The sequence below is a fragment of the Lampetra planeri genome, chromosome 21 (genome assembly GCF_965212315.1).
Source record: "Lampetra planeri chromosome 21, kcLamPlan1.2.h2, whole genome shotgun sequence".
Classification (NCBI taxonomy): Eukaryota; Metazoa; Chordata; class Hyperoartia; order Petromyzontiformes; family Petromyzontidae; genus Lampetra; species Lampetra planeri.
Window position 1 is genome coordinate 3,002,708 of NC_136127.1, and position 15,550 is coordinate 3,018,257.

General features: G+C 51.9%; 1 protein-coding gene across 1 annotated transcript in view; it reads left to right on the top strand.

Moving 5' to 3' along the window:
• Positions 1 to 15,550, top strand: part of LOC144724779 (uncharacterized) — a 146,952-nt gene that overhangs the window by 70,805 nt on the left and 60,597 nt on the right. Inside the window, exons 3-6 of the mRNA XM_078604166.1 lie at positions 7,366 to 7,655; positions 9,600 to 9,762; positions 12,514 to 12,715; positions 14,276 to 14,363. Coding sequence (XP_078460292.1) covers positions 7,366 to 7,655; positions 9,600 to 9,762; positions 12,514 to 12,715; positions 14,276 to 14,363 — 743 coding nt within the window. The remainder of the gene's footprint in view (positions 1 to 7,365; positions 7,656 to 9,599; positions 9,763 to 12,513; positions 12,716 to 14,275; positions 14,364 to 15,550) is intronic.

Consider the following 15,550-nt stretch of genomic DNA (forward strand, 5'->3'; position numbering starts at 1 on the left):
TTCTTTGTCCGGTTGTAGGAGGGCGCGTGTGTGTGTACATTGCGGGTTCCTTATGGAGTTTACTTAAAGCAGTGACTCTTCTTAACCTGGGGGTCGCGAGGTGCACCCCAGGTTAAGAAGAACCACTGCTTTCAGTAAACTGCGAGATGCCCTTTCTGGGGGTGTGCGAGACGTGGCCAGATGTGTTTTTTTTCGAAAGTCAATAATCTAAAAACACAATTTAAGCACGCGCACGTAAGTAACAGCTGACTTTGTTTCATCGAAACCCTGTGTTTATTAACATTGTGCATTACTTTTTAAAGAGAGGTGGGTGGTGCAAGGCTGCGGTAAAGGTTCAGGATACCGCTGACCTAAAGATTCGTAACTCTGCTTTGTGCGAGAGTTTGGGGGGAGCTGCTGTCGAGTTCCCTCCCACCCGCCGTGTCCTGCTGTTTGAACAGGCGGTACACGCCGCGCGACACCTCGCCACACAATGACCTGTTAGCGTAGCAGCAGCAGCAGAATAAACATTGCACACAACCAAGAGAAGCCGCTGTCAGCCCGCGCACACGCCCTGCCCGTTGTCACGTGGCCAGACGCGCTGCTCCTGCGGCCGTCTGGAACGCTCTTCCTTCGCATCGTTAGGAAAGGCCCCACTGGGGAGGTTATGAGCACTTTGAAATCATCTACATTGACAAACTCGTTACTTTGGAGCAGTTTTGTGTGTGAGTTTGTCATCGTCCCCCAGCGCCTCCGATGAGCACGGTTTGCTACGTACGGTGCGAAAGAAGTTCAAAACGCACGCACGTGCATAACTTTCACTTAGCGAAACTCGACAGCCCTTTGGCGAACTCACTACAGTGGTGACGACGCAAAATAAACATCAACGTCACTGTGGGGGAATCCGGGTAGACGGTTTGTGACAGCCGCCTCCCGTTGCTTGCGCTGAATCAATGCCGATGGAATGATTCACTCCCAGAAGGCCATGGGGGGGGGGGGTGCCGTGCCCCAAAGAGAAAATCGAATGATGGGGAAGACCCCGGCGTTTTGTTTCAAAGCCTCCCGCATCTCTCGCCAGTGTGGGCGCACGCGTAGCGGAATTGAACCCCAACCCCTGATCTTTGCGTGGTTGCGTTGAGAAGAGGCGCATTGGAAATCGGTGGGCGTCTGTAAATGGATTGCCCTGCTCACGCATTACAAAGACAAAGATCACCCGTGTAGCCTATTACTGACTGTAGGGACAAGTGCTGTTTGCGAGCACCTATGAAGGCCGGCACGGCACACGATGGGGGGGTGGGTGGCCAACACCACGCCCGGCCGCCTTTGTCTCCCCAGTGGCGATGTTTACACACCACACCAGGTACTCATTTGAGGCTGAGTCGACCTAGGGGACGCCCGAGACCGGTTCAGATAATCGTCACTGGTGTTGGCCGTGAGCGGGAATCGAACTCGTGTCGCCGGGTTCATAGCGCAGCGCGCTAACCGCTACACCACCGCTCCCCACACTCACAAATACACACACAGATACAGACACACAGATACAGACACACAGATACACACACACACAGAGACACACACACACAGATACACACACACAGATACACGCACAGATGCACACACACACAGATACACACACACACAGATACACACACACACACAGATATACACACAGATACACATTCACAGATACACACACAGATACACACAGATACACACACAGATACACACACACAGACACACACACAGACACACACACACGAGAAGTCTACGGAGCCAGGCACGTCGGGCTTAAATCACGGCATTGAGCGAGGGCCTGGCTGGCGCCCGCCGTGGCGAATGTGGAATTTCCACTGCTGGATTGAGGGCCATCGATCAGTCGAGCCGAGTGGGAGCCCCGGTGTTTGTTTGGCCATCGCAGCAGCGATTGATGGGCGAGACATCCGTACCAGAAGTGTTGTAACGCGTGCAATCCTGCACCGCCCTAACCGCTGTCCCACTCGTCCACTTGTGTGGACACACAAAGACAAAGGACTCCCCCCCCCCCGCCTTGTTAGCTTTAAAAACTATAGGGGGCAAGTGCTGTTAGCGAGCGCCTATTAACTTGGAAATAAACATTCACAAACACACATCAGACAAACACCAACACCGACAACAGCAACTACCATTCGACACCAAGATGATGGTGACGTTACCACGGCGCTGGCACCAGGCTAGGTGCACTTGCTTTGAAGTACATGTACATTAACGCGCCCGCGCGCACACACAAAGATCCCCCGTGTAGCCTTGGCAGACTGTTGGGGCAAGTGCTGTGAGCGAGTAGCAGCACCTATGTAGGCCGGCACGGCACACGAGCAGGTGGGTGGGTGGCCAGCCCCACGCCCGGCCGCCTTTGTCTCCCCAGTGGCGATGTTTACTACACACCGCACCAGGTGCTCAGGCTGAGTCGACGTAGGGGAGGCCCAGGACCGGTGCAGATAATCGTCAATGGTGTTGGCCGTGAGTGGGAATCGAACACACCTCGACACACACACAGACATACACGCACACATGAGCGTCACGGGGGTCACCCGCTGTATGACAAGATGCTAATGAGCGGCTTTATTGTTTGGCTGTCAGCGGTGGTTAGTTTGTTCATTTTCCTCGGCGGCAAGGGGGGGACATATTTCGGCCTAATTTGACGACGTGCTGAAGGTATTTTTTTGTCCTAAGGGAACAAAACGGACGTTTATTCTGCCACACTGGGGGTTGCGGCCAGAGACACTAGTCCTTCCTGCATCATCCCGTCTGTCTGAATATTACAATCATCATCTGCAGCCTTTTGTCAAGGGGCGCCGCAGCGGCGAGATGTTTTCTCCCTCGCCTGGTGTGCAGGAGGCCGGAGGTTTGATCCTGAGCCTGACGCCTCCTGCTGTATATTTGGAGTTTGCGTGTATCTCTCTCTCTCTCTAATCATGATCACGGTGGCTAGAATATGTTAACTACCTCACCTGGTATACAGGAGGTCGTGGGTTCGATCCTGACCCTGAGGCCTGCTGTTTATTTGGAGTTTGTAGTTTTCGCTCTCCGTGGTCGCGTAGACTTTCCCCCCCTCCAGATTTAGAATGAACGTCATGCATTTAGAGTCGTTGGCTGCTGTACATTTCCACATGACGACGAGCCACTTCGTTGAGCTATCATTTGTGATTGCCAGGTCGCTTCTGAAAGAAGAGCTTCTGTATAGCTCAGTGGGCCTTACCTGGTAAAATAAAATTTAAAAAATAGTTCAGTTTACTTTCAGTGCTCCTTACGGGACTGCTAGTCATGGTGGCGGGCAGAGCGGGGGTGGTCGTGTGAGCGTAATGACTCCACGTTGGGCAGCGTGGGGGCTTTGGTTGGAAGGGTGAGCCGGCACCGGCTCACATGTCGCTCGACACTGATGTGAGCGGTGCCCCGGCAATTGCACTCCGGGTCGCCGGGTTCGGAGTGCGCCGCACGAACCGCAGGCGACGCCGCCCGCATGTCTGCGGAGTTGCGCGTTGACGTTCGCAGTGACCCAGAGAGGCTCTTCTGCCACTCGCAAAACAAAACCACCTGTAAACTAATGGGAACCTTGTGATGTATTCACGCGCGTTACTTAAATGACTATTACCTGATACGTTCAAATTAAATGCGGTGCGTTTGATGTTATCTCCCTGGCCTGGTACGCAGGAGGCCGCCGTGGGTTCGACGCCAGATATATTAATACAATGTGAATTACCAGTCTCAAGAGTCTTTTAAAGAGGGCCCTGCTTTTGTGTATTTGTATGTATTTTTCTGATCGTGGCGGCGGACGGAATGTGATCAATGGGAAATGCACTTTCAAAGCAGAAGGGGGAAGGGGCTGACTGCTACCAAAAAAAAATGCATTGGTGGTGAGTGGACCTACTTGCTGTACTTCCATATTCTGCTGGGTGTGAGCCGCTCAACCCACGGCTCTGTGATCTCTGCCCGTGTGTGAGATCCACCGACATCGCACACCAAAAAGCGCTGGATTTATGGGGGGGGGGGGGGGGGCCTTGCACCACAGCTCCCAGTGGAATTCCCAAAGTTGTGTTTTTGGCGACAGCCAGAGAGATTGAGAGGAGAAGGAGGCAAAGTTTTTGGATTGCGACCGAGCGAGTTGGCGCAATCATGTTCTGGGGAATTCACGGTACCACTTTGGAAGGTCACGGTGGCTAGGAGATGGTAACCACCTCGTCGTGGGTTCGATCCCGACTCTGACGCCTGCTGTATATTTGGAATTTTGCATGCCTCTTTCTCTCTTTCATCATGATCATGGTGGCTAGAATGTTAACTACCTCACCTGGTATACAGGAGGTCATGGGTGTGATCCCGACCTGGACGCCTGCTGTATATTTAGAATTTTGCGTGCCTCTCTCTCATCATCACGGTGGCTAGGAGATGTTAACTACCTCGCCTGGTATACAGGAGGTCGTAGGTGTGATCCCGACCCTGACACCTGCTGTACATTTTGAGTTTTTGCGTGTCTCTCTCTGCCCGCGGTCGTGTGGATTTTTCTCCGGGCCATTTTTGTTTTCTCCTCCACGTTTAGAATCGACGTCAGGCGTTTTATATTGTTTTGCCGACTGTAGATTTCCACGTGATGAGCCACTTATTTGAGCTATCATTTGTGGCCAGCTCGCTTCTGAAGAAGAGCTGCATAGCTCAGTGGGCCTTACCTGGTAAAATAAAATGTAAAAAAAATTATTTAATATTTTTAGTTTACCTCGAAGGAAGAAAGAAACAAGAAATCACCGAACGAAAAAGCGAACCTTTTGAAATAATCTAGATTATTCGGCCGCGGATTTGTCACTGCGGTGCCATACACCGGGGTCGCGTGACCTTCCACGAGTTTGCTGAGTGAGTCACGCAGAGGGAGGGGGCGACGGGGGGTGGGGGGGGGCTTTGAGAAGCCGTGGGGGGGGGCCCAAGGGTAAATGGATTTCTCTCACTGAGCGTAACTCTTAAACGAGTGTCGTACACATACACACAACCCCCGCACGCCTTGTGTTTTATGAAGCACGGTCTTTACAAATAGAATTCTTGAGCCCACGATACACGTGTGCAGCGGTCCATGTTCTTCGATTCCTACATGCTGCATTGAATGGAATCGGATCGTGATCCTGGATTGCGACGATTCGGCAAATTACGGGGACGGCTGATTCATTCCCCTCCTTAATAAGGCGCTGTGCTGTGCAATCTTTTCGCCGTTGCTCGTTAGAATGGGATGTCCCTGTGCGCGGTTGTAATCGGCACGACTTTGATGAACCCGTACATACTTTAGATGTTCCAACCGGCAACTTTGAACATGGCGTTTGTGCGAAGGTTGACACTGTGGCCGGCGTTGGGAGCGGAGGGTTTGAAACCGGGTGTGGGGCTACATCGGGGTACAAGCGTCTTCTCGCGGTTAGCAGAGGTGATGGTCTCAGCATGGTCGCTCGCTAATGACTGCCCCCAAAAGTAGTTACATTTGACAAAAAAATTCACTCTGAGTAAAAAAATTTTTATGAGTTTGACTGCCATGAAATATAAACCAAACTTTTTATTTTATTTCAGCAGCTAATGCCCAGAGCTATTTAGAGCTATCGTCACAAACGATAGCTCAACGAAGTGGCTTATCCTCGTGTAAAAATTGAAACTCTAAAATGCACGTTGATTCTAAATGTAGAGGGAAAAAAAATCTGCGCGACCACAGGTAGAGACAAGCAAACTCCAAATATACGGCAGGCCTCAGGGTCGGGATCGGACATCAGTGGCTGCGACCGGCAAGGCACGAAATGCTAAGAAGCCCTTCGCATATGGCCCTTGATATTCTAGTTATTTTAAACATTGCAACTCAAGTGTGATGGCCTTCTCTGACGCCCGAGGACTGCGTTGCGTTTATTTGCCCCCCCCCTGCCCGTGCTGTCCTTTATTTTGTTTTGATTTCGTCGGTTTGGTGACCCCGGGGTCACTCCATCCCTGGTTGCTCACCTGAGTGCACAAAGTAGAACTTGAAACGTAACTTAAACCGTTCCCTCCGCCTCGCCGGCGGTGGGACGAGCCGGTGGCGCGTCAGGGGAATTCCTGGCTAGTCGTAGCGGGAATCGAACCTTCGCCCAGGCTCAGTGGCCAGCTGAGTGGCGTTCAGAAGACATCGCAAACAAACGCCTGGTTGTGAAAGACCCAATGCGTAAGATCCCCTGGGTTTTGATCTTCCGCGAAGCTCGTTGTCCACCCTAAAACTGCATCCACTGCATAAACCATGGCAGCAGCAGATGCGGACACCCTGATGCACAAATGTAAAATTAAAAACTCTCCAGTGTGCGACCGTGCTCACCCAGAACAGACCGTACAACGTCAGACGACGGAGTTCCCCCTATCCACAAATACGAAGGAGACATCACAGCGATGATACACGCCACCACTCCTGACGCTGTTATCAGGCTGGACCACCTGAATGTGAAATTGTAGTCGTTTGCTCTGCATCTTGATCACTGTTAGCACGGTTGGCTATGTACGGTGCCAAAGAAGTTCAACATACACACATACATAGGCGGACTCGGCCACTTCTAATGCAAAGTGTAGTCTCGTTTGTCTGGGTTAAGTTCATCTTGGGCTCTGAAGAGTATATGATATATCAGGCTGCCCTCCCATAAGTTTTGGCTCCCAACATTATTATCATCCAGCCCGTCTCTGAACCCCGCGCAGGCCCCAAAGGTGGCAGCGGCCTGCTGCCCAAGACGTCCGTGTTCATCGTTGCGGCCACCGGTGATTTGTTCGAGCGCAATTGCAGGCGTACTCGCGTCACGCGATGCCCTCCCCCCCTTCGCTAATTAAAAGTGCCGTAAAACATGACCCAGACGCCACGAAACCCGTGGCCAGATGTTCCATCGGTTGCGGCCAAGAATTTCCCACCTCCCCCTTTGTGTCTGCGGCGGTGGTGATGGGTGGGTGGGTGGCCACCGTCGCGTTGAAACGGAATCCAGTAATTGCTTTCTGCTGTCCTCGAAATTAAAAACACGCGAGCGTGGTGTAACGAGCGCCGTCGACCCGGAGATCTGTGCAGGGAGTCGTAGCGTGGAATCTACAGAGTTAGAGAGAGAGCGGTGTTCTGGAAATTCCATAGCAGCCAAATACTCTTAAACGCACAATGTCAATTCTAAATGTGGAGGACCCTGTGAAAAATCCACGCGACCACAGGGAGAGAAACGTGTGCTCTCCAAATTCACAGGCGTCAGGGTCGGGATCGAACGCGCGACCTCCCGTGTGCCGGGCGAGGTGGTCAGCGTCTCGGCACCGCGGTGGGCGGGCTGGCAGCACCGTGCGCGTGACCCCGCGCGCGACCCCTCCCTTCCTCACCCTCCCCCTCTTCCCCTGTGCCGACAGAGTGCGGGCCCCACGTGCGGTCTCCGCGCGCGGTTGTCGCCAACGCCGGCCCGGCGGGCAATGGGCGCTGTCGCGGCGGCGGCCGCGTCGGCGTCGTCGTCGCCGGTCGGCAGCGTGGAGGAGGAGTGGCGGCGGAGCGAGCAGCCCGCGACAACCGCCGGCACACGGTGATCGGCGTGCGGCTCGTCGACGACCCCGGCCCCGCGACAGCGCGACCCCAAGCGGCGGCGACGACGGCGGGCGGGGCCCACGTGCGGCTCAGCGGACTGCGCAGCCAGCCCGACCTGCAGGTGAGCGGCGCGACCCGGGGTGGAGCAAGCGGGGAGGTTTGGGGAAACTCACCGCGTCGTTTCCACCGCCGCTGCCACGCCGGGAGATCAAAAAATCTCCACCGTTGCGTACGGTTACACCGCCATTGTTGGTCTTCGTCAGCGCACCGCAGCCTCGAATAACATCTCAGGCTGCATCGTAATTCAGACTCGGTGGTACCGAGGTGGCAAGATGTTAACTACCTCACCTGGTATACAGGAGGTCGTGGGTTCGATCCCGACTGTCCAATGCCTGAAAGAGTTCAGCTCGAACCCAGAGAGAGAGTTGTACGGAGAGAATCAAAATGGTTTTGGGTGTGGGTTTTTTTCCCATTCCTATAACGTTATTATTCCGTACGCATCATTCATTCCGTCTTGACCTCGTAGCACACAGACTTGTCTCGCATCGGCTTGAGGCATCCAGATGGGCCGTGTGAGTCTGAAACAAGTAAGCCAGGGTGGCGAGATGTTAACTACCTCGCCTGGTATACAGGAGGGCGTGGGTTCGATCCCGACCCCTGACGCCTGCTGTGCTTCTCCGGGTCCTCCAGTTTTCCCCTCAAAAATTAGAATTGACATCACGCGTTTAGAGTATTTAGCTGCTATACATTTCCACGTGATGATAAGTTACTTCATTGAGCTATCATTTGTGAGCACGTCACTTCTGAAAAAGAGCTATATAGCTCAGTGGGCCTCACCTGGTAAAACAAAAACATTGTTTAGATTTAGTTCTTGAGCAACTCTGTTGCAACTCTGTTGCTCAGGAACTAATGTGTGATGTTATGCGTTAAGTCGACAGTGCAAATGGTCAGTGCAACTATTTTATCATGATACGTTGTTGGATGTTACTACGTCAACTTCAGTTTATAGGTTTTTGTATGAACTTAATCAAAACAATGTTGTGTCTGTCATATGTTCGCCTGTGCCTCCTGCAGTACCGTACCTACCACTACGTACACAAACAAATCACATTTTAATTGTATCTCTATTATTGTAGTTACAGTTTCAGTTTCATTTATTAGGTATAACCCTGTGAGCCATGCGGCTCTTGACTCGGGTGCAACCGCAACAAACAAAAGCATAAGAAACATCTTAAAGTGACTACACGCAGCATGAATCTTTGGAGGAGGGTCCTGCCAAGTTTGTCTTTGCAGGGCGGGGGCGTTGAGGGCTGTGTGTGTGTGTGTTTACGGTCACGGGAGATATTTGACCATACTTCACCACGTTGCTCAGGGACGTGTTGGCGACATCAATTGCGCAAACCTTGGCTTCAGTTTCCGGCCTTGCGCATTATCATGACAGTCGTGTAGTCGCACTCGTGCCTGGCGGGACATGGTCGGCCGCCAAGACAGTGTGGTGTGTTCAGCTATCGGCGCCGAGGAGACGCAAAGGCACCTCCGGAATGGTGCTGATCGCACCGCACTATAGGTGCTCGCTAAGAGCACTTGCCTCTGCCGTCAGTAAGGTTCCGTTGAAGGTGTTGTTACGTTGTGTGTGTGTGTGGGTGTGCACGCTCCTTAGTGGGGTAGCGTTAGCGGTTACTGCCGGACATCTGTGATAATGAGCTTCATAGCTCATCGGGTTTCTCCACAATTAATAAAGATTCCGAAACCGTGCTGCGCAACGAACCCAGCGACTCAAGTTCGATTCCCGCTCACGACCAATAATAGCGGTGAACATTTGAACCGGTCCTGTGTCTCCCCTAGATGGACTCAGCCTTAAATGAGTACCTGGTGCGCTGTGTAAATATCAGCACTGGCTAAAAAAAAGGTGGCCGGGCGTGGTGCTGGCCACCCATCCTATGAAGGTTGCCATGCCAACCTTCATCAGCGCTCGCTAACAGCACTTGCCCCCAATGGTCTGTTACAGGCTTCACGGGTTAACTTTGTCTTTGTGTTTGCATCCCTTGTGAACGTGTGCGAGCAGGACGCCATGCAGGCCGCCGACACCGACTTCGGCCCCTACCGGCCCATGAAGGGGGGGCCGGATGTGATGTCGGAGAATGACCCAAGGTTCATCAGAGGGACCAAACAGCGCGTGTCACTTCCTGTCGTCCGCTCGGCCAACCAGAGCAAAGAGAAAACGCTCGGTAAGGTGGGATGACGGCCAATCTTTCACGACCGAGAAGAGAGGAGGAAGCGGACAGGGGAATTGTGAATTTTAGCGAGATCGTTTTGGGAGGGCTGTGACCGAATCGCACGAAGCTAAGCAGGAGTGCGCCTGTGGAGTACTTGGATGGGTGACTGCCACGCACAGGCAGGCTATCGACGGGGCTGTGATGTGGGCTGCAGAGGGCAGTGCGGTAACAAAATCTACCGTTGTACTCTAATTCTCCTGTACTTTTGCTCCAAAGTCCCCAAACGCATGCTTCCGCCTTCACCAGCGTGCACGGACCAGCACGGTGAAGTATGGCCAATTTACCCCCACGACCTTCATGCCACGGTGAGGTCCTCACCCCGGGTGCAAATTTAGCAAAGCGGCATTCACGTGTTTTCGAGCAGAAGCGGCAGCGGCTTCTGCGAATGGCTGAGTTAATTTTGGGTGGCTGCCCTGGATTCTCCAAACCGTGGAATCTGTCTTTGAAATATGTGACCCAAAAAGGCACGTGGCAAAAATGTCTAAATCCTAATGAAAAACAGCCCGGTTTTTCACCATTAACGAAACCGGCATTTATAATGCCGTCTTCAGCGAAGCAGCGACTTTTTTTTTCTTCCGTGGCATCTCCCGTCTCCGGCTTGGTGGGCTGACGACACACTTGGTGTCGATAATAAAAAGGGTTTTCGGGGGGGTTGCATTGCGTGAATATAAATGTGTTGTTAAACGCGCCACCACTCGACATTCTTAAGGCTTGCATGCCTGTCAATCCCTTATCAGTGGCCTACCTTATTACAGACCAATTCTGAGATCTCAGTGGTCACCCCGTGCCCTTATAAATCTCAACGTTCATCCTACAAAAGTCTCATCACAAGGGAGAAACACAAACAAATAGACAAAAAAAAAATGTTTGCCCGTATTGAAACGGCTGCACGCCATATGGACCTAAACACTCAATTTCCCTGTACAAGAATACGGGGTAAACCGTGTGGGTTGATAGGTGTGGGTTTGTCGCATAAACAAACGTAGTGACTACTTCAGCACAGCGAGTGTGATGAGAGAGTAAACCCACAGAATTTACAATTCTCAAGTACTGTGACGTTTCGCCAATGACTACAACAAGCAGCTTCATCAGGCGATTAGCCGGAATTGTGAAGAAGTCTTCCTGCTTCCTGTCTTAAATTGATGGGGAGTGAAGTTGACGTCGTCACTGTGTGAGCCCATCACATTGAGTCGCCCGCCGGGTTCTGCGGGCGTGCCGGGTTCGGCGGGCGTGCCCTCACCGAGAAGGCGACGTCGGCGACGCTCCACTCCAGGGCTCGACATTTGCCGGCCCGACTCTCCTGGGAAGCCTGGACGAGTGGCACGCCGGCCGCCACCGTCCGGCGGAGGACATTCTCGTGCGGCTTCTGCCGTGTTCCTCTCCCAGTCCCCTTGGCCTATTGAGCCGTTGTGGGGCCGCACGGACCGCTTCCCTTCACCGACATCTCCTTGCCGCGTCTCTCCACTTCTCTCTTGTCCGTCGCCGCGCTCTTTCAAGTGAGGCGGCTTCCATCCCGTCGGGCGTTTGACGACGTTCGACGTCCCGTCAGCTCGCCGTCTTCCTACCTCCGCTAGCTCCTGCCACGGTCGCCGCCACCGCCGTCCTTAGCAGCCGGGCACCATTGACCCTGGTCACGTGTTCATGCTGACGCGATCAACCTATTTGGTTGGGAGCAGTGGAGGGGAGCATCGACATGGGGGGCACAGGGACGATCGCTGCTGTGTCTGTGCTTTTCTGTGCTCTCCGTACTGCGTGGTGGTTCAGGCTCAGGCCCTGCTTGGCTTCCGAGATACCCACTCGCCCCTAGGTCAACTCGGCCTGAATTCTGAGTACCTGACGTCATTTTGGCTCGGTGTGCTCTGTGTTTGAAGCAAACGGCTCGCTCACAGAGGGATTGGCTGAGCCCATTTTCCACCTTTCCTTCCCGCGTCAATGAAATGGGCCTCCTGAGCCCCCCCCTCAAGACTGACTCGATCCTAAATGAGCTCCTGGTGCAGTGTGTAAATCATCATCACCGCTAAGGGGGGCCAAGATTGTCGCTGCCCACACCACCCTTTTTGTGCCTGCCCCGTGCCGACCTTCGTAGGTGCTCGCTTATAAAGCACTTGCCTCAACGGTCCATGCGGGCCACGCAGGACATCGTTTACCCCGCTTCCACTGGCACATTCGAGTCAGGCCAGCGCGAGGCCCTCGTGGCACGGGGTGGTTTTCCACTGGGGCTCTTTTTTTTGTACTGAGCCAGAACTGAGCCGTGATTGCGCTGTTCTCGCGAGAGATCTGCATCTGGCTCGGGGCACAAGCAGTTCCTAGGCTGCGTCGTTTAACCACGTCTCAACTCGCCTATTTTGGGTGTTCCATCTGGAAGGAATTTCCCGGCGATATATTTGATTAAATTGAATTTTCTTTTTTTTTAATGAAGAGATACATGAATCTGGCTTGGTTGGGGGGCCAAGCAGAGCCAGGGTGGCGGGGTTCCTCATTCATCTTATATATATAAAAATCCACTAGACTCGTTCATTGCGTGTGACGTCAGCGGTGCTGCTCGGGTACTACAGTAGGAAAAATATATAATAAAAAGTATAGTACTAAAATAATGATACAATAATATTAAAATAATCCTCTGGGCCGCGCGGCAAGACAACCCGGCCGGCCGTGCGAGCGGAGACGAATCTGTGTGTGTGTGTTTGTTTCGGGTTCGTGCAGGCGTGCTGTTCCTGCACTACGGCGGGGAGACCCGGCAGACCGTGATGCCCAACGCGGTGACCACGCTGGACACGGTGCGCGCCCTCTTCGTCAAGGCCTTCCCGGACATGCTCAGCATGGCCGCGCTGGAGGCCCCGGACGCCGCCTTTCTCCTGCGCGACGCTGGGTCCACCGCCACGTTCCGCCTCCTCTCCGACCTGCGGTAGGCACGGCGGTTCCCTCCAAAACCGTCATCCCGTTGATCCTTCCGAGTTGGGGAGGTTTCTAACTTTTTAAGTGGCTTGGGAGCCGCAGAGTTGATGTGCTCGTCTCAGTCTACAAATCTCGATTGAAAACTCATTTGTTTTGGAACTGCTTTTTGTGTTTAGTTTGTTGTCCTTCCCACACGTCCTCCGATTTGGCACGGTTGGTTATGTATGGTGCAATAGAAGTTCAACATACATGTGGCTCATGGGACAATTCTGGCAAGCCTGGTACTGGTGACATTCTGGGTGAGGATCTGGGTGTCACGGCACCGGTAACGCTCTGGGGGAGGATCTGGGTGTCACAGTAGTGGTGACACTGGGTTAGGATCTGGGTGTCAGCCGCCTACGATTGAACCTGGTTGTCAAGTCCAGCCAGTCCGTTGACTTTCATGCTGCAACGTGGGCATCATATTTATTTAAGAAAATGTTGTTTTACATAGCACTGTCTCACCATAATTAACATAAACGGCAGAACGGATTTGAAAGGTTAATGTTGGAAATGGATGAAACTCAAACTGGCTGTTCGACAGGAATTGAATAAACTTGGATTCTCATGTCAAGTCAGTTGGTGGTCTCTGGCTGCTTTTCAGCACAACCACCCAGCATGATAAATTGGGCTTTTTAACTTTATTGGATGATAAACCGTCTCTTGAGAATTAAAAACATCGGTTTGACTGCCCAGTGACAAATGTTACCATGCGGCTGGGTGGGTGGATCAGAGGGTCACTCGGAAGTAGTTCTGTGAGATCCGCTTCCTCCAATCTTCGTGGCCCTCTTGGCGTCTCTCAGCGTCGTAACCGCGTGCACCGTTTCCTTTGCTGCTCTGCGCAGTCCTTGGCTTTTGTTCTTTGCCAATGTGTCCATTTGCTTTGTCGGTGTCCGTGTTTGTGATCCGCACGTCCAGAGCGGGTAATATATATATTGGATTGGCTTCTCCGGGTCGTCCGGTTTTCCCCTCCACGTTTAGAAACGTGCGTTTAGGGTGTTTCGATCATTTTGCTGCTATAAATGTCCAAATTTCATTACAAGACACTTTGTTGAGCTATCATTTGTGGCCAGGTCGCTTCTGAAAAGTAAGTGAATGCCTCAGTGGGGCTTCGTCTGGTAGGGTAGGGATGGTTTAGTTTTATTTGTATGTGTTTGTTGATTTGTTTACCTTTGTTGTACTTTGCACTACTATAATCGTTTCATTGGTTGTTGTTGTGACGTTCTTACCCACCTCTACTGGACATCTGTGAAAAAGAGCTTTATAGCTCATCGGATTCCTTCAGTATAAATAAATATTCTGTTTCTGATTATATATTAAACAAAAATTTCACCCGGTTATCCAGGATTAATGCCTTGCATGACCAACACATAACGCACGCACGCACACACTCACGTGTCAAATCTACACGGTATGCATTTATACAGTGAACATCACACCCGACGCATGTTCTACACGCGTTTTTTTTTTACTGGCACGTTTAATCCAGTCGCACTGATCGTCCTGTCCGATTATCATCTCAATGTTCCAGGGAGATAACAAACAAGGCCACCCTGAAGGTCGGTTTCAGGGCCCCCGTCAGCAGACAGCCCCAGGCGGTGAACGGAGGAGACATGTGGGTAAGCGTTGAGAGACCATCACAGCGGACATGTGCACGAGCGATGTTTTTATTATTTATTTAAGAGCCCAATACAGGTCTGTTCTCCTATAACGCGAGTTGTTTCATCACGCCAATTGGATATAACGCGATGAGTGTATCGGGGAACACATCTGTTTATAATGGGGATGGGACTTGGATCTGACGCCGCTGAGAAGGAATGGGCGGTCGCGCGGCTGCCTCGGCGTAGCTTCGTCACACAAGGTGGGATGCTGCTGGATGCTTCTAGACGCTACCCACGGCGCCCTCAGTCTTTGTTGAGCCCGCGTACGCATCTGACGTGTTCGTGCGTGGAGCATGCTTTTACCCCGTACCGCACTTATTGCACCGCGATTTTTGCCGTAACGCGGTGTTCTTCAGGAATACGCAGCTACTGCCGCGTCGATAGGAGAAACCGTGCGGAACGCCAATGACATGCCCCCCGGGGTCAGGTGCGAACGGACTAGGGGGGCAGGCTGACGGTGCCCTGGGCTATTGCTGCAGCCGTGTTACGTGTGCCGCTCGCACGTCGAATTGTTACCAGGATGAACTCCCCCCACCCTCCCCCCCCCCGCTTAGCTTTTGAGAGCTGCAGAAAGATGGGTTGCGTTTCGAATGAAGTTTGTAAAAGAGCAGTATTAATATTACTCTGGTTCTTTCGGTAAAGTCACGTAGGTAGAAAAAATAACAAAAGAAAACGTGACGTTTCGGTCGCAACAGAAGCGTCCACCTGAAGACGGACGCTTGTGTTGCGACCGAAACGTCGCGTTTTGTTTTGTTATTTTTTTCTATCTCCGTGACTTTAGCGAAAGAACCAGAAAGAATGGATTCCTGCAGTCACGAAAGCTTCAAATCAAGGTGGTATTATAGTTTTCATCGTTCATGTGTTGTTTGATGTTCATCACATTTGGATGCTTGCATCATCCTCTCTAATTGCATTTAGCCTTTATTTATTTGATATATATAGATCCTTACTCTTAGGTCCTTTCGGTAAAGTCACGTAGGTACAAAATAATAAAATAATAATAATAAATGAAAATAACTCAATTAAATCACGACGTTTCGGAAGCAACACAAGCCTTCGTCATCAGGTGTAACTGCTCCAGTAAAATCACGTGTGTAATTTAGTTGTTTTCATTTATTATTATTTTATTTTATTATAATTTTTTA